This window comes from Oryza glaberrima, chromosome 6 (assembly GCF_000147395.1).
Source record: "Oryza glaberrima chromosome 6, OglaRS2, whole genome shotgun sequence".
NCBI classification, from domain to species: Eukaryota; Viridiplantae; Streptophyta; class Magnoliopsida; order Poales; family Poaceae; genus Oryza; species Oryza glaberrima.
Genome location: NC_068331.1, coordinates 1,805,235 through 1,823,740, shown reverse-complemented (window position 1 = coordinate 1,823,740; position 18,506 = coordinate 1,805,235). Strand labels below are relative to the sequence as shown.

General features: G+C 47.0%; 4 protein-coding genes across 4 annotated transcripts; all 4 read left to right on the top strand.

Moving 5' to 3' along the window:
* Positions 1-756: 756 nt before the first annotated feature.
* LOC127775360 (probable lysophospholipase BODYGUARD 3) lies at positions 757-6,640 on the top strand. The gene is made up of 4 exons (XM_052301586.1): positions 757-1,554; positions 1,647-1,978; positions 2,372-2,577; positions 5,769-6,640. The coding sequence occupies exons 1-4, from the start codon at positions 939-941 to the stop codon at positions 6,115-6,117; spliced, it is 1,503 nt and encodes a 500-aa protein (XP_052157546.1). The 5' UTR covers positions 757-938; the 3' UTR covers positions 6,118-6,640.
* A 1,658-nt stretch (positions 6,641-8,298) lies between these two features.
* Positions 8,299-9,557, top strand: LOC127778047 (magnesium protoporphyrin IX methyltransferase, chloroplastic). The gene has a single exon (XM_052304691.1). It carries the CDS (start codon positions 8,385-8,387, stop codon positions 9,363-9,365), a length of 981 nt encoding a protein of 326 aa, XP_052160651.1. The 5' UTR covers positions 8,299-8,384; the 3' UTR covers positions 9,366-9,557.
* Positions 9,558-9,983: 426 nt separating this feature from the next.
* LOC127778048 (uncharacterized) lies at positions 9,984-12,659 on the top strand. The gene is made up of 2 exons (XM_052304692.1): positions 9,984-11,972; positions 12,045-12,659. The coding sequence occupies exon 1, from the start codon at positions 10,986-10,988 to the stop codon at positions 11,547-11,549; it is 564 nt and encodes a 187-aa protein (XP_052160652.1). The 5' UTR covers positions 9,984-10,985; the 3' UTR covers positions 11,550-11,972; positions 12,045-12,659.
* An 832-nt stretch (positions 12,660-13,491) lies between these two features.
* LOC127776806 (protein CANDIDATE G-PROTEIN COUPLED RECEPTOR 7) lies at positions 13,492-18,252 on the top strand. Its single transcript, XM_052303354.1, has 2 exons — positions 13,492-15,112; positions 17,820-18,252. Exon 1 carries the CDS (start codon positions 13,678-13,680, stop codon positions 15,037-15,039), a length of 1,362 nt encoding a protein of 453 aa, XP_052159314.1. The 5' UTR covers positions 13,492-13,677; the 3' UTR covers positions 15,040-15,112; positions 17,820-18,252.
* Positions 18,253-18,506: the final 254 nt, after the last annotated feature.

The window sequence follows — 18,506 nt, the reverse complement described above, 5'->3', positions numbered from 1 at the left end:
TTTCTCGAATCATGACACGTAAATATAATGGAGAAGTCTTGTGAACCCTCGAGGGTTGAAAAGAGAACCCTTATCTGTTAAAAAAACATTCAAAATGTGTTTTTTTAAAAAAAAAGTAGCAGCATTCATACAACATATAAATCAGTCTAAACTTATTTCGCACGTCAAGATAGAAAAATATAAATCTAGAATATAAATTGTACGAGTACTATTAAAACTTAAATTTATCCCTTTTTTTTATCAATGTGGAGATTGATTTAGAATTTGATTTTATCAAGTGTTGGATGTCACTATATGATCTATATTATCATTTTAAAGAAAAAATGTTTACAACTATTTACATTGAATTTGAGCAATAATAGTATAAAGGGGACATCCACTCTAAGGATTAGAATTATTAGCATAACGAAATATGATTTTAGCAGGATCTAAACAGAGAGATTATTTATTTCCGTAAAAAAGAGAGTGAGAAACACATTTGAGCAAATTCATCCCTCCTACCTCAAATACTCGAAATAATAAATGAAGTTTTTTTTCTTTTTTGCAAGTTGAACTAATAAATGAAGTTAACCCAGATGATGATCAACTGCAATGCATATAACTAGTAACTTGATCATCAGAAATAAATGCCAGTGAGAAAACAGCATGGAAATCCATCCATCCATCCATCATGGTAAAGTCCCAACCCAACCCAAGCCCACACTCCTCCTCTATTTAACCCAACCAAACCCCCCTTTGCTTTTGCCCCATCTCCCACACAAATTTCCTCCGCAAGAAACCAAACCAATCCATCCGCCCGCCTCCAACCGCGCTTAATTGCGCGCCTTTTTTTCTCTCTCTTCTTCTCCTTCGAGTTAGTTTAACTTAAACCCTTCGTTTACAAAAAGCTAGCTCATCTACCTTGTCCACTCCTCTGCACCGGGCGCCGCGCCGCGGCAATGCACATTGCCACTACTGCCTGTGTGTGGCAGCAGGAGAAGGCGGCAGCCATGGGCGCCGGCGCCGGCGACGTTGCCGCCAGCTGGAGGGTGGCGGCGGTGGCGCTCCTCGGCGCGGTGAACTGCGTGGTGAGCTTCGTGGTGTTCTCGTTCTTGGATTTGCTGGATATGGTGCTGTGCGTGGTGTACAAGGTGGTGGACTACGCGGTGGAGGCGGAGTGGAAGGCGTGCTACTGCTCGGCGGCGGCGCGGGACGGCGCCGCCGCCGCCATCTTCGTGCCGCCGGCGTCGGCGTCGGCCGCGCCGGGGCCGAAGGTGGTGCGGCTGTCGCCGTCGTCGGCGAAGATGCAGCTGGAGGACGTCTCCGACACGCTGTACGTGCGCCCCTCGCTGCTGTCGGACGCCACCAAGAAGTCCGGCCCCGCCGCGCCGTCGCTCACCGTCAGCCCCGCCATCGCCGAGCTCATCCGCGGCAAGATCGGCCGCGCCGCCCCGCGCCCGCCGCGCCACGCCGCCCCCTGCTGGTCCGACTGCGACTGCAAGGTCTGCCACTCATGGAGCGCCTCCTCCCGCTCCTCCCACCTCTACGTCCACGTCCAATCCCCGACCACCGCAAGTAATCCACACACACACACCACCTCTACGTCGATCGCCGGAGCTGAAGAAGACGATCGATGTGCTTAACCTTAACATGAATGCGAATTGCAGGTGGAGTGGAGACGGAGGACGTGGTGTTCGTCCACGGGTTCATATCGTCGTCGGTGTTCTGGACGGAGACGGTGTTCCCGGCGTTCAGCGAGGCGGCGAAGGGGAGGTACCGGATGTTCGCCGTCGACCTGCTGGGGTTCGGCCGGAGCCCGAAGCCGGCGGACTCGCTCTACACGCTCCGGGAGCACGTCGAGATGATCGAGCGCTCCGTGCTCCAGCGCTACCGCCTCCGCAAGTTCCACGTCGTCGCCCACTCGCTCGGCTCCGTCCTCGCCCTCGCCCTCGCCGTCAAATACCCCGACGCCGTCCAGTCCCTCACCCTCCTCGCTCCGGTAAGCCGCCGCCCGCAGTCCATCACCCTCACCGCCGGCGAGGTGACAGTGAGATCACTGACACTTCACTTCATCAATTCTTGCATGGCTAGATATGCATGTGAATCCATCACCCTAACTAACTCCAGTCTACTTTATACATTTTGACCAACTTGCCCAGTACATTTCCACGAAAGAGAACACATGTTCCCATCATAAATCATCACACGATCACTTTAATTTATTTTCGTCGCTTTAATTGGTTTACCGGTAGTGACTAGTTTACTTTCAAGGCACTACATGATTAATTTGAACCGATCGAGTTGGGTTTTCTAAAAAAAAAATAATAGAATTTGATTTGAACCCTGATGGATAGAACGAGATTGCTAACGCTATGGTGAACGTGGTGAATAGCCGTACTTCCCGGTGCCGGAGGAGGAGGCGGGGGCGGCGACACAGTACGTGATGCGGCGGGTGGCGCCGCGGCGGGTGTGGCCGCCGATCGCGTTCGGGGCGTCGATGGCGTGCTGGTACGAGCACGTCAGCCGGACCATCTGCCTCACCATTTGCAGGCACCACCGCACCTGGGATCGCCTCTTCAGGCTCTTCACCCGCAACAGGTAAACCCCACACTTCCCTTCTTAAGTATATAAATATTTTCTAACTATATACTCCCTCCGTCGTATAATATAAGGATTTTGGGTGGATGTGATATATTCCAGTACAACAAATCTAGACACACGGTCTGTTCAGATTCATTGTATTAGGATGTGTCACATCTATTCAAAATCCCTTATATTATGGGACGGAGAGAGAGTAGTACTTTCTCCACCTTTTAGTTATGTAAGTTAGAAATGGTTAGTATTTTTTAGTGTTCTATCTCCATTTTTTTCTTTTAAATTCTGCTTTCTTGCAGCCACCTGGCTGTCTGTTCTGCTGTCCTGCACTCCTGCATGCTCTGACCTTCTCTTCTATATTCTGTATTTAAAAAACGAACTTATTTTACTTTAATTTTGGGGAAATGAGGGGTTTTAAAAAACATTTTTTGGGTATTGAATTCGTGTGAAATGGGTAGATGAGCAAGAACAGCTGTGCGACAGCTAGTGTGAGCCTTCTACTCATGCTGGCTACTCAAGTTTTCTCTGGTTGACGTACTACGTCCTTTTGATCGGTTTCTTGCCATTGCCCTGCTTTGTATGATGCCCTTTTCTTCCCTGTCCTAAACGTACACTTCATCCAGTACTAAATGTTAATCCAAAAGAAGAGTTTACCTGTACCTTTTTGCTCGTGAAAAGTTCAGAATTTGAATAAGATGGAGTATTAGCAGCAAAAGCAGAGATTAAATTAAGGCGACCACCATTCCATTTTCCTGTAAGAAACAGAGAGAAATTAATCAAACAGATCAGACGACAGCGACCTTGGACAGTGTCAGTGCTCGAGCCATAACCCAAAATTATGCCATTCTCTCCATCCATCCATCGATCGATCGCTGTCGCCTGCTTAAATGATCGACCTCCAATGTTGTTCTCTGACAATAGGTTCACGTTTGTCGTCCTTCAGAATTAATACCCCGCGATTCCAGCTAATCCGATCATAATAAGCAACCTAGCTACAGTTCTGACGAAGAACTCCGCTACTGTACCAGACGCAGTTGGTGGCAGGCAGGCAGGCAGGCCGGCACCGTCAGTTTGCTGTACCTGTACCACATGCTGGCTAACTCACCCAAGCCGAGTTTGCAGCAATGGCCGTCTTGATGGAGAAACTCATTTCGTTCGTACGCATCATGCAGAATTGCAGACGATGATTTTCTCCTCTTCGCCATGACAACGATGGATGGAGAACAGTACTACGGGCAGGAGAGGGTTTTCGCGTAGAGAGAGCTTAGGGACGTGCCTAAAATGGCGGTGGCTCACTGCACCGTCATAAACCATTCTGTCATGACCCACAGGCTATTTGTCGACAAATCATAGGAAACAGTTCTGCATATTGCTTCAGAATCTGGAAAGCTAGTGAACTCATCGATTTTTATATTCTGCACAAAAGAAATCTGATCTGAAAAAAAATAGAATTTATCTCCTCTTTTACTGAAGTTTTGAGATTTTTACCTCTGAAGACTGCGGTTTCTTCAGTAGGTTGAACAGTTTCACAATCTATTTTTTTTAATTAAGAGAAATTTTACTGTTTTTGAGAAAATATCTGAAGATACCTAAATTTTACACTAAAAAAATTAATACCTTGAAATACCTACAATGGAAAATGTGGTATACCTTCTCAAGAATGGTAAAATTAACTTTATTAAAGTTCAAGAAAAACTTCAGTTCTTTGCACCCGTTTTTCCATGCTGTCCTATACATACGCGCAGCTGGAGAGAGATTAATACTGAACCATTGATTGATCAATTTAAGGAGTTGTGTTTTTCATGGAGAAAATTTGGAAACTCTGCACGTTTCTTTCGGCCTTGGTTCTGAAGAAGAGGCGTCCATTTCCCCGGAATCAGTTAGCTAGGCTTTGCCGTTTTGCAGGATAGATTGTGTGTGTGGTGTGTTCACGGGAAGAAACGTAAGCAGAGGAGGCGTGCAGTTGGGGCGATGGTAACTAGCATGCAATGGCTAGTACCATACACCTTCTCTTAAATGTTTTTCGGTTGTGAAATCGTATGGCTGATCGATCGACTCACCTAACAACATTTCTTGATTCCAAAGGGCCACCTTTTCTCAATTATTTCTCCAAAAACCTTTTCTCAATTATTCAGACATCTCCAGCTAGCTGTTGAAGAAACGGTAGTGAAGCTGAAAATATCTGAAGTTCTGAACTTTGTATTTAGTGCTGCATGATCTACCACACAGGATAATAAATTCTGAAAAATGCATGGAAGGTATAATTAACTAGTTAGAGGTAGCTTTGCATATTGGTAGTTACCATTGTTTTTCTCTTAGGTATAGTTTTTTTTCCCTCTTCCAAATCATAGATTATCGCGAACACACTTTCCAAGCCCCTGAAAGACGCAAATATTTGAAAACTTTATATATATAAGTTGCTTAGGTTATTTTAAAATAACTTTTCAACTTTGCACTAACAGTTAATTCAATCGGTTGTACCCTCGAATGTCATCAGACAATGAGATAATGCATCATTTACTTATCTATTGAGAACAATCAAACTGGGCCACAGTGTGGCAGTAGCAGTCAGTCGAAGCAACATGAGTGATGAGTAGCATGTACAGTAGCTAGTGTACTAAGCTGGAAGGTTACCCACAAGCTTAGGACACACACACAAACACACAATGTGGGGTTGTCATGGGCCATGGCAATGGTGCCATCCACAGTTCCACACACCACTTGCATATATGCTACTAGCATGTTGGCATGGCCTGCCAGAGAGATCTAGCAGTTAAGTTGGTTCGAAGTTGCCACCACCATTTTTATTACTGGATTGTGCAAGTACAGCGAAGTGTAATGAGTTATGGCCAGCCATGGTGGGTAGCAAGTGCTGCCATGGCAAAGATCTTCTTCCCTGGCAGTTCGTCCCTCTGTCTCACTGTCGATCATCAGTGAATTGCACTGTGCTGTCTGACTGAATCCATCACTGAATGTTGATGATGAAAGTGTATGCGAGTTAACGCGATAATTAGATTGATCACGAACACGAGTACATATAGGGACTGTACATTCTTATCTTTATAACCGACTTATAGAAACATAATCAGGATAGGATTAGGAAACCAAACAGGATACAGTACAATATCTCTAACAGATGAGTTCGATCGATCCATGGCGAATTAATTGATGTGAGGTTGGTGGTGGTGGTGCAGGATGAGGACGTTCTTGATCGAGGCGTTCATGTGCCACACGCACAACGCGGCGTGGCACACGCTGCACAACATCATCTGCGGCAGCGCCGGCAAGATGGACAGCTACCTCGACGTCGTCGCCGGCCAGCTCGCCTGCGAGGTCGCCGTCTTCCACGGCCGCGACGACGAGCTCCTCCCCGTCGAGTGCACCCTCGCCGTCGGCGCCAGGGTGCCCCGGGCGCGCGTCACCGTCTACGACCACAAGGACCACATCACCATCATCGTCGGCCAGGAGAAGCTCTTCGCCACCGAGCTCGAAGACATCTGGCGCCGGAGCGCCGCCGCCGCCGCCGCCGGCGACGGCGAGTAGCACCGAGCTGCATGCTACACGCTACTACTCCAGCACTATACGCGACATGTACGTATTATACTGATCAGCAGTGCACAGCAGAGACAAGAGAAGCAAGTTAGTTAATTAATGGCCGGTAAATTAAACAAGAACTCGCAATAACGATCGACTGCCCTGCATGAAGAAGAAGAATTAAGAAGATGCTGCCCTATTTTAGGATGAGCAATATATTCTACCATATAAATTAAATATATATATTTTCTTTCTTTTCTTTTCTTGAAGGGAAACAATATCCATATATTTGCAGGAGTAATTAAATACATACAATATATATAGTCGTTTCCCTTCATTCCTTCTTCTTCTTCTTCTCTTGTAGTGGAGTATAAAGTGTACTTTGATTATACAGCTCTTTCTTCTCTGTATTTATTGCATGATTGGGACCAACTTGGACGGTACTCCTAGTAGCTCCACTATATACTGTCAGAACTGTAATATAATATATGGACGTCGAGGCAGAATTAATTAAGCTGCAGAAGTTGGTTTCTGATGGGGATGTTAAATTTCTCGCATATAATTGCATGGCTTGTGACAGGCACGATTTGCTTGATTCGGGCCCTGCTTCCAATTAATTTTTCCCATGGAGCGAAAGAGACCTCCACCTCCATTTAACCAACGAATCCTCTCCTCTTTTTCTTTCTCTTTCTGTCTTCTTTTCTAGTACAATTAGGGTGTCTATTTGTCATTTTGTATAAAAACTGGATTAGTTCATTGTGCTATGAACAAAAAAGTTCTAATGAGTTTTTTACCTCGAAGAAAAAAAAATTCTAATGAGTTTGTACGCACTGGAGTGTGTAATCTCTCCAATTATTTAGCTGGCTGATAACTTCTGTTTACATCTCCATTAATTTGATTCTGACGATTGGTTGGTTTATCAGAAGTCAGGAACTCTGACGAAGACATCTTCTAAACAGAAAGTCAGGACGACAGTGTATATCAGGAACTCTGGATGGGCCGCAGGTCCCAGCTTACAGATCTTCTAGCCCGTTATATTTTAGATTGGGCCAAATAGCAGCCAAGGATTTCTTGCTCCTTCATGCCAAGACGAAGGGTCCATTAGGATTTACGGCCCAGAGAATATACACGGTACCCTTATTACGCTTCAGACTATCATAATGTTTTGAGTAAATTTCACAAAACTACAGGTATTTTGCACAATATATCACAAAACTACAGATTTAAGAGCTTGTTTCACAAAACTACAGATTTAGTGTCTTCATTTATCACAAAACTACAGGTACTTTATACAATCTATCACAAAACTACAGATTTAAGAACTTGTTTCACAAAAATATAGATTTAGTGTATTCGTTTATCATAGTGCTACACATTTAGTGTCTTCATTTATCACAAAGCTACAGATTTAGTGTCTCCATTCTCACAAAACTACAGGTTTTAGCATTGTTAAAACGTGTAGTTTTGTGAGAATGGAGACACTAAATCTGTAGCTTTGTGATAAATGAAGATATTAAACATGTAGTTTTGTGAAAAATGGAGATATTAAACCTGTAGTTTTGTGAAACAAGTTCTTAAATCTGTAGTTTTGTGATATAGTGTTCAAAGTACCTGTAGTTTTGTGATAAACAAAGACATTAAATCTGTAGTTTTGTGAAACTAGTTCTAAAATCTATAGTTTTGTGATAGATCATGCAAAGTATATGTAGTTTTATGAAATTTACTCTAATGTTTTTTAACCACATCATTTTTTTCCAGCAAAGATGTGAGTTGCATGTACATAGGAGAGATAATCGGTATTGAAGGTGTCAATGTGTGTTGAGGCTGTTGATGTACTCACGAAGAGAGTTTGGGTGGCCCAAAATTTTAAAAAGAAAGCATAAATATCGTCAAAAGAGAAAGATAAGGTAATCCAAAGAGAACAATGAAGTTAAGGGTAATACAAAATAAAAGATGGTTCAAAGTGTGATTTACTCCACTAATATTTTTCTGCATCTTAGAACTCAAGTGAAGCCCATCATAAGGTCATCGTCAATATGATCTGGTACGAGTCGTTCAAAAAAAAATCATAAGGTCATCATAACCCATGCCTATAATGGGCTTGTTGGATAGAAACAGTTTTAGCCCAGTAATGAAGGTAATGTAGAGTTATCAGTGAATATTTGGGTAGTTGAGGGGGCTATCCGAAAAAACCCTATCCCCAGAATCCCAACTCCAACACCCGCGAACCACTCGAACGGGAAAAGGGAAATCCCCCCTCACTCCTCGCTCCGACCATGGCGCGCGCCGCCGTCTCCACCGCGCCGCTCTCCCGCGTCCACTCGCCGCCGCCGCTCATTCCGCGGCATCCACATTCACATTCGCGTGTAGGACTCCTCCACCCCCAGCGCAAGGCCCTCACCACCGCCGCGGCGCTGCCCCCGGCGGCCGACCTGCCCCCGCTCTCCCTGCCCGCCGCGGCGGCCGCGGCTGCCGCGCTGGCCGCGGCGGTGTCCCTCTCCGACCCCGAGCGCCGGCGACGCGCGCAGGCGGAGGCGGCGGGGGGCGGGGACAAGGAGGCGGTGCGCGCCTACTTCAACTCCACCGGCTTCGAGCGGTGGCGCAAGATCTACGGCTCCGCCACCGACGGCGTGAACCGCGTCCAGCTCGACATCCGCGAGGGCCACGCCCGGACGGTGGCCGCCACGCTCTCCATGCTGCGCGACTCCCCCGTCCCGCTCGCCGGGGCCACGGTCTGCGACGCCGGGTGCGGCACGGGCTCCCTCGCCATCCCGCTGGCGTCGCAGGGTGCGTCCGTGCTGGCCTCCGACATCTCGGCGGCCATGGTCTCGGAGGCGCAGCGGCAGGCGGAGGCGGCGGCCATGGCGGCGTCGGACACGTTCCGCATGCCGCGGTTCGAGGTCCGCGACCTGGAGAGCCTGGAGGGGAAGTACGACATCGTGGTGTGCCTCGACGTGCTGATCCACTACCCGCGGGAGGAGGCGAAGCAGATGATCCGGCACCTGGCGTCGCTGGCGGAGAAGCGGGTGCTCATCAGCTTCGCGCCCAGGACGCTCTACTTCGACTTCCTCAAGCGCGTCGGCGAGCTGTTCCCGGGGCCATCGAAGGCGACGCGCGCGTACCTGCACTCGGAGCGCGACATCGAGGACGCCCTGCGCGACGCCGGGTGGCGCGTCGCCAACCGCGGCTTCATCTCCACGCAGTTCTACTTCGCCAAGCTCTTCGAGGCCGTCCCCATCGCCGCCGCCTCGCAGTAGGTGTTCGTCCAAGATTTTGTGCGTCTTCGATTCGTCATTGCAAATTTTGCGTCGTGTAGGTAATGTATGTATCTAACAATCAAAATGGATTTTGGGACGTGGATTTTCATCCCTCGAGGGGACACCCCCCTAGTTGTTTACATGCCATCTGAATATTTATTAAAAAAATTAACAACATAAATTAATACGAAATATATCACTCTACAAACATGCAAGTTTAAATTCAATTTCTACAAGTTATAATAAAAATAATAAATATAGTTGCGGATGTGCGATGATGATGATGATGCATGATGTCTTCCTCTGATCGAGCGCTCGGCGCGTAGAGTAGAACAATGTAGTGATATCGAGCGCATCTCCATGGACTAACATGTAAAGTTTCGGTCCCAAATAGGGACTGAATTGGTAAAGTTTGTGATAAACGGGATTTCAAATGTAAAATTCAAGTATCAAATGTAAACGGGATAGCCATTCGATCAGGTAGTTGCGGTCTGGATTAGGGGGTTGGCTGTAAAGTAACAAGCGTTGGATATTTACAAAAGAGCCCTCCTACAACCTGTGTGATTTGCATTTCATCTTCCTCGTCTCCCCGTCTGCCGGAGCTCCGGCGAACTCGCCCCAGCCGGCGAGTCGACGGGAATGGCTAAGATACTAGTAGTATTGTGCTTACTCCTACGAGCACTCTTGGGTAGTGTTTGGTTGCAAGGATGGGATAGAATGGGATGGGATGAACCCACTTTTAGGGATGTTTGGTAGAGAGGCGAATGGGATGGGTTAGTCCTGGAGAGAAATATTCCTCTCAGATCCGAGACGAAGTGGTCCACCAAAATCAGCCAGACCAATCCATCCCACTTCGACCGAGCGAACGGCGTCAGCTGCCGCTGCCTCCTGCTCGGCTCCGCCGCGGCGCTGCCACGGCCGCCTATCCGTCCTCCTCCGCTTGCTCCCTTCCCCGGCGCACTCCCTCCCCCGACGCCGCTTCCTCCCCAGGCGCCGCTAGCTCCCTCCCCCGGTCCCTGTTCGCCGAGTCGCCGCCTGCTCCGCCCGCTCGTCGATTAGCCGGCCACGCCGCCCGCTCGTGAAGCTCCTCCTTCCCTATGCGCGCTCGCTGAGTCGCCGGCCATGCCCTCCCGCCCGCTCCGGCCGCTCATGAAGCTCCTTCCCTACGCGCGCTCGCCGAATCGCCGGTCCCGCCGCCCGCCCGCACAGCTCCTCATTCCGTCGTTCGTCGCTCGGCCTGTGCCTGCTCCCTTCCTCGCCGCTCCTTTCATCCCCGCCGCCGGTCGCCGCTTGCGCTTCCGCTCCTCCTTTCACCGCCAGCCATTCGCCGCTCCTCCAAGCTAGGAGTGGATCTGTGGATGTGGTGCGCTAACGTCTCCAAACGTCGTTCATCTCATTCTTACCCCTATTCCTTCTACCAAACAAAAAAACTGGGATCATTCCATCCTATAAACCAAACAAATAAGTGGGATCACTCCATCTCTAAAATCAGGAACGGTTTCATCCCATCCCACGTAGTCCCCAAACCAAACACATGTTTATAGTCTCCTGTGGCCTTAACCCCGAGATATTCATTCATTCCCATTTCCAAATTACCAGCACGAGATAGAGATATCGCTGATGTTCTCCACCGCACGTTTCTTCCTCCCCGTCCGGCCCCGGCCGGACGCCACGATCTCCGGCGGCCGCAAGCCATACCTGGTCGCCGTCTCGGCGAGGCCACGCCGCGGCGGCTCCCGCCGCAACCGCTCGTGGGGAGACGGCGGCGGCGACGACGAGGACGGCGCCGCCGACGACCGCATCGACGCCAACTTCTTCGGTGACGCGCGGGACGAGCCAGACCCGGAGCCGGAGGATGCGGCTGCCTCGGGGCGGCGGCCCTCCTCGCCGGCGCCGGAGCAGGAGCCCGCGGGGCAGCTGCGGGGGTCGGACGTGCTGCGGGCGCTGCAGAGAGCGGCGGCGGCGAAGGAGGCCAAGAGGAGGAAGAGAGCGGGGGCGCGGCCAGCGGCGCGGCGGCAGGACGCCGGTGAGCGGCGGGGCGGCGAGCTGGCGGCGGTGGGGGCGGCGAGGCCGATCGAGATAAGGCGCGAGTGGGCGACGAGGATCCGGGAGCTGGAGCTCCGGGTGAAGCAGCTCGTCGACAAGCACCATCACTCACCACCCCCCAGTAGAAGCGAAGCGTAGATCACAGCGCTAATTTGAATTCATATTTCAAAATGCATCATAGGATTCCTCCAGATTGTATTGGTAAATCGCATCGAGAATTTGAGAGTTCTGGCTGCTTTGTTTCAAAGGAGATTGGGGAGATTGTGACTCGTTTTCCGCGTGCACGCTTCCCAGACTACTAAACGGTGCGTTTTTTGCAAAAAAATTTCTATAGAAAAGTTGCTTTAAAAATTATATTAGTTCATTTTTAAAATTTAAAATAGTTAATACTCAATTAATCATACGCTAATAGCTTACCTCATTTTGCGTATCTCGCCAATCTTCTCTATCTCCCTCTCTCAAACTCAGCCTTAGTACGGTTCAGGCTTGAACCCATTGGGGATTTGGAGTACAGTACCGATCAGGATTCAGATTCGATAGGCAAATGCACGTTGGATTCAGGTTAGGATTCAGCATGCTTAACAGTTATGAACAGTTTAACAAGATCCCCTGGGTGTGACAGCTTTTTTTCAGACCTGTGTAGGATTAGTGAACTGAAGCAAGAAGAAGCCAAAGCTTGAGGAGGCGAAGAGAATGATGCATACCATGGTCATTTTGGTGCTTTGATGCCTTTAGAGAGAAGGAAACAACAGGTTTTTCCGGTAGATTGGGATACTTCCCAGTTGTTGATGCATGAGTAAAACCAGGTTTTTTGGCTTCTGTGGATGCACACGGCAGAGTATTCAGAGTTCAATGCCTAAACGAACTCCTTGTGTTTGTAACACTGGGAATTTGGGATACAACATTAATCAGGATTCATACTTTAGAGTGTAGATGCAAAAAGTTTTTTTTTTTAAGCAGGTTCAATTGTTGCACAGTTTGCACTACAGTCACAACACTCTTAACTAGAGGAGTATTTGTTTTTCTTATGTTTCACTTTTAGACAACAGATGTTCTATGCACTGGTCATTTTACTGCACCTCAGTAGCATTTTTGCACAAAATTTACTGCACAATAGTTTCATGAAGTGACCATGATACTGCACCTGGAGTGTATTTCAAATTTTCAATGTCACCTCTGGCCAAATTCTGTTTGATCTTCTTTGGTGATTGCTCTGATCAGCAATGTTTCTTCAGACAATGTACTCCTTCGGGTTGCAAGTTCAGCAAATCTTTAGCAGCATAATTTGTATAGCTGGAATTTAATTGTGTTTTTTAGATAATGGAATTTAATTGTGCTGGAACATGATCTGTGTGTAAGCTGGAACTCCAGCCAGCCTAGTCATCTGGAGTTTCGACTGACTGCGATGGCTGAGGATCTTTCAACAACACACAAGTGGGGCAAAAAAAATCAGGCCTATAAGAATTGAGTACTTATACAAGTATAATTCGGTAGCTAGAACTGATAATCAAAGCATGCATCATCAAGCCGTGTATAAACTAATCCATCAACGTCAAGTTGGGGACTGAGCCACCACTCCCAAGTCCCAACTAACTCGAAGCATGCAATTCAGACAACAATAATCCCTCGCTACAAACTCTCTTCTTTTTCTCGACCCTAAACTTCAACTTATTTGTTATTCATTTTTTGTTAGTACGTTTTTCAAACATTGGTGTGTTTTTTTTAAAAAATTATTATATAAAAGTTGTTTAAAAAATAAATAAATCTATTTTTTAAATATATGATAATTAATGCTTAATTAATTATGTGCTAATGAGGTCTGTCATTTTACGTGAACAAAAATCTCTCCCCAAAATGCCACAAAACGGAGCCTTAATCTCCAGTTGAGATCCTTTTAAACAAGCTAACCACCACGGATCTGAAACCAGAACGTGCCCACCCCATTCTCAAAATCATAAATACGTGCAAAATTTCACCATACCAATATTAACCAACGCATTTGAAATCTGATTTTATTTGAAAAGAAAGAAAAATTTTCTTTTCAGAAAATAAAATAAAAGAGGCTTGACGAGAGAGAGAGAGAGAGAGAGAGAGAGAGAGAGAGAGAGCGCGCGCGTCTCGTCGTCGTCGTCGTCGGGTCGGACCCGAACCACCGAGCTCGCTCGCTTTGCCGACAAATCACGCCATAGACCAACCCAACCCGTGCCGCAAAATCCCCAAATCCCAAATCCCAAATCCCGCCGCCTCCCAGATCGCCGCCGGATCGATGGTCGCCGCCTCGCCGCTCGCCGCCGCGGCGGCGCTCGCCCTCCTCCTCCTCCTCCTCGCCGCCCCGGCGGCGGCGGAGATCCGGGAGACGGTGATCCGGAGCGACCCGCGGAGCATCATCCCGCTCGACGAGTTCGGGTTCTCCCACTCGGGCGTCCTCGAGCTCAACGTCTCCGGCATCGCCTTCGACCCGCCGGCCTCCTCCGAGCTCGACCTCTCCCAGCTGGGATTCTTCCTCTCCACGCTCGACGCCTGGGTGCACGTCCTCCGCCAGCTGCAGGATCTCGACGTCACCTGCGCGCTCCAGGCCGACCTCGTCAAGCTCGCCTACTCCTTCGACCGCCTCAGGCCGCCATCCAACCCCGCCGGCGTCGAGGTCGCCCGCTCATCATCCTTCTCCACCGCCTTCCCCGTCTCCGAGCCAGGGCAGTACACGCTCGTCTTCGCCAACTGCCTCGGCGGGGGGCTCAAGGTCTCCATGGACGTCCGCTCCGCCATGTACAACGTCGACCCGCCCACCGGCGAGCGCTCCTACCTCTCCGCGGGGGCCACCGCGCTCCCGACCATCTTCGGCTTCTTCGGCGTCGCCTACGCCGCGCTCGCCGCCGGCTGGATCGCCATACTCCTGCGCAAGCGCGCCGCCGTGTTCCGGATCCACTACTTCATGCTCGCCGTGCTCGTGCTCAAGGCGGTCAACCTGCTCGCCGAGGCCGAGGACAAGTCATACATCGAGCGCACTGGCACGGCGCACGGCTGGGACGTGCTCTTCTACATCTTCAGCTTCCTCAAGGGGATCTCGCTGTTCACGCTCATTGTGCTCATCGGCACCGGCTGGTCATTCCTCAAGCCTTACCTTGCTGACCGAGAGAAGAAGGTCCTTATGGTGGTCATCCCTCTGCAAGTCGTGGCCAACATTGCGCAGGTGGTGATTGATGAGTCCGGGCCGTATGCTCGGGCCTGGGTCACCTGGAAGCAGGTGTTGTTGCTGGTCGATGTGATCTGCTGCTGCGCTGTGCTCTTCCCGATCGTGTGGTCCATCAAGAACCTCCGCGAGGCTGCTCGCTCTGACGGGAAGGCGGCCGTGAATCTCATGAAGCTGACCCTTTTCCGCCAGTACTACGTGGTTGTAATTTGCTACATTTACTTCACTCGTGTCGTGGTTTATGCGCTGATGACCATCACCTCGTACCGGTACCAATGGACCAGCTATGTGGCCAAGGAGCTGGCCACCCTTGCATTCTATGTGTTCACTGGATACAAGTTCCGGCCTGAGGTGCATAACCCGTACTTTGCGATTGACGATGAGGAGGAGGAGGCTGCTGCTGAGGCACTCAAGTTGGATGATGAATTTGAGCTATGAGGATTTACAATTGCCGGTCCCTTCTTTTGCCACTGATGATACAGATATTGTATGTGCCTCCAAAGGACAAATGGTATAGACTGGTATCTAGTCCATATCCTTTTCTTTTCATTTCAAGTTAGTTATATTTTTCTTGCTGTAACTGGTTATGGTCAACCTTGTGTTTGTGTTAAGAAATGCAGCAGCTTGGATTTGCCTTGGTCTAATCTAAAAGCATTGAGATGAGCTGTTCTGATTGTACCTTTGTAGCAAATGTTGTATCTAGATGTTTACTTCTCTTGTAAAAGAAGTTGACTATGATTCAGTTTGTTTATTCATTTAGTGCTAACTCTGAGTCTTGAGTCCAGACTGTTTCTACATTAGCTCTACATCTGCATCTATCGGTACTATTATTTGTAGCATCATTTGGTTTCATAGTGCAGAAACAAATGCCATTCTATAACAGACTTGAGGTTGTCATGTACAATGCTTCCTAATTCCAAAGAGGAACTAAAGTTTGTGGTACATAGAGCATTGCAATAAGTTTCTTTTAATTTTGTTTACTTGTGTAAATCGCCTGACATTTACCTATCAAACTGTTTCATGCATGCATTGATTGCATTCTCGTGTCTGTGTATGCTTAGATATTGATGAGTAATCTTGGTCGTTAGGAAATTTAGCATGTATATTCATAGAACTGCCCAAGCTTAAGTGTTCTCTTCTGTAGTTCTGTTGTCCGCTTTTGGCTGTATGTGTACTTTGGCTTTTCCAACTAGGACTATGATGGGGAGTTGAGGACACGGCATAAACAAAGTATCCTTATGCTTTGAAATTTAGTAGGGTTGGGAGATTAGGTCGCTGGAGTTTTCACTAGTCAAAACTCAAAGCACACATTGTCGTCGTGAACTTGAATTTAAGTTGAAAATACCATGTTTTCTTTTCATCTATTTGCATTTCTTTCTATGTTGTTGGGTGGCTGGGTGCTACGATCATTGACTACTATCTAGTATATTGTTAAATAGAGATTTTGATGTTGTGATATATCTGATTGTAGTACAATTATTTATGCAAATATTTGGTCCTTTGCTTCTATCGACAACTGGATAACTGTGCAGGCATTCTAGGGTCATACAACTAAGCAATTCGACTGATACTTTTATGAAAGCCTTTGCAATCGTGTGGTCATCAAACCAAACTAGTTTTTCATGTTTTATGGGAGGTATCCAACCAAAAAGTTTCTTATACCTCCACCTCTAAGCATCAGCACTCACACAAGGATAATATGCAACATTATTAGAATTGGACAGAGCAAAGTTGTCCTTATGTTTGAACATCTTTGATAGTTTGATGGGCATGTTACAAAACTGAACTAGAATGGATTTATTACTTGAAAGTGTTCGTAAAAATATGTTTTATCCTGTCTTAATTTACTCATCTTTCTTTACATCAATTACATTTCACAGTGTTTTGCATCTTTAAAAAATGTAATCTTCTGCCAGTAAGTTTGCAACTTGAGATTTGTCGAATGAGGACTGAATTATTCAAGTATTCCTGATTTAGTTCTTTTGTTGGGACAAGATTCCATCAGTTGCATGGGAATGCGATAGCATGCTGTTTATAATTTTCTGTTTGTGGGCTTTATTTACATGATCTTTGTAAGTTTCTTTCATACTCTGGTCATAGCGTTTAGGACATGATTTGATCAAACTTGACCATCAATAACTTATCAAATGCTTGGTTTAAAAACAAAAATAAATAGTACTCATTGATTTGGCTGTATCATAGCAATATTTTTGAACTTATTCTAATATAAATTGATGGTCAAAGTTTTAAAAGTTATGACCGAATCTTGCCAGAAATTTGTGAGCGGAAGGATTAATTGAGTAAATAATAGAGAAGCCAGAAATTTGCAACTGGATTTCTTAATGTTCACTTTTCCATTTATATTTTATTTATGGCAATCAAACTTGATCTCAGTATTTAAGTTCTGAGCATTGGCATTTCCTATTACTATTAGTGCCACTGAGCTACTAGGCAGTTGATCCATGGGCTGAGGATGGATTTTAGGTTAAGTCTGGGCTTGGGCTTTATGGATGGCTACTTGCATTGTCCTAGGCCATGCTTCGCATCTTGATATCAGATGTACTGATTACTTGATCTAAATCCTGGTAGAGGGGATACAGTCCAGATCAGTACTCCAATTACATGGAACAAGCATTTAACTGTATACTTGTAGTTCACTCTTTTGCATCTGTCGAGGCCAAACCTGACTGTTGGAAGTCTCCTTTTTGTAACCACTAAATTAGTTGCTGGATATGACTCCAATAAAATACACGTACAGTTTTGACTACTAGCGATAATATATGAATTGATGCAGATCTAGAAGCTACCTGTATTGCTTTGGATCTACTACATGGTATTTTAAAGTTTTTTTTGTGCAAATTGGAAGGCTATGTAGTTATTATGGACAGGCAACCTCTGATTTGCAAGAGAAAAGCACAAAGTTTCAAAAGATTTTGATTCTATCTCAGCCAATAATTTTGGACATGCAACCTAACACATATGACCAACTCCTGAATGAGTGTTGTGTGATTACTTTGTGGTGAATTCAGTTGCCAAGAATTCTGTGATTCCTTTGTGGTGAAACTTGGTGCATGACTAGTATGAGTATTATGATGCTGAAATGATTATGGATTTCCACCATAATATGAGGGAAAAAAATAAGTGTCCCTTTCGCACTTCTTTGGTCGTATCTTGCTTAATTTTGATTATAATAAAAGTTCGTTATGTCGTGTAAGCAGGTCGCTTCCAAACGGTGGAAGCACTGAACTCTGATCATTAGCAAGGTGGAGCAACTTTTCAAGTGGATGGAGCTATGCATGCTAAAGCCTCAGCTGTAGTTTCCCTAGTAAATGATTTTCTTTTGGCATGTTAACATCAGATCTTTACGGGAGGCACTCCCTTCTGTTAGTGCCAAGAGCTGATTTGGTGTTTTGAAAATTGCATGCCTCCTTATCGTGAAGAACCATGTTGCTAAAATAAACCAAGTTTGTTATTCCTGTGTGGTGCTGTGAGCACTCCAGTCTCTAGTCACTAGCTGTTGCCTGTAGGCTTGGTCATATTTGTTACACGGACAAATGTTAATCCTGCTATGGGTTCTCTTTTACCTTTTCTGTCATGCTCCTGCTTAGCTAGGGCAAGATTGCATGCATCCTCCCCATGAATGACTTTGGTGATGAGTCGCAATCTAATTCCCTGATGGTGCTGTCTTGATTTGCACTTGTTGGCCAGACATGCCTGTTTCCCCATCCTCTGCATTTGCACTGTGGGTTGGAGTTGGTCTGAGCTCAGAGCTGCAAATTGGACTGTCTCATGAGCCTGCACGTAGGCCTGTGCTGATGGAAGCTGCCACTTGCTTGCCATTGAGTCTGATGCCCACTACACATGCCAAACAACAGGGGAAGAGCCATTGCAGTGCAAGCTGTCTG

Excerpts from the sequence above, each read along its gene's own strand:
- LOC127775360 (XM_052301586.1), top strand. The coding sequence starts at position 939 with ATGCACATTGCCACTACTGCCTGTGTGTGGCAGCAGGAGAAGGCGGCA. Across the intron at positions 1,555-1,646 it reads CCAATCCCCGACCACCGCAA|GTGGAGTGGAGACGGAGGAC; the intron begins GTAATCCACACA and ends TGCGAATTGCAG. Across the intron at positions 2,578-5,768 it reads AGGCTCTTCACCCGCAACAG|GATGAGGACGTTCTTGATCG; the intron begins GTAAACCCCACA and ends GTGGTGGTGCAG.
- LOC127778047 (XM_052304691.1), top strand. The coding sequence starts at position 8,385 with ATGGCGCGCGCCGCCGTCTCCACCGCGCCGCTCTCCCGCGTCCACTCG.
- LOC127778048 (XM_052304692.1), top strand. The coding sequence starts at position 10,986 with ATGTTCTCCACCGCACGTTTCTTCCTCCCCGTCCGGCCCCGGCCGGAC.
- LOC127776806 (XM_052303354.1), top strand. The coding sequence starts at position 13,678 with ATGGTCGCCGCCTCGCCGCTCGCCGCCGCGGCGGCGCTCGCCCTCCTC.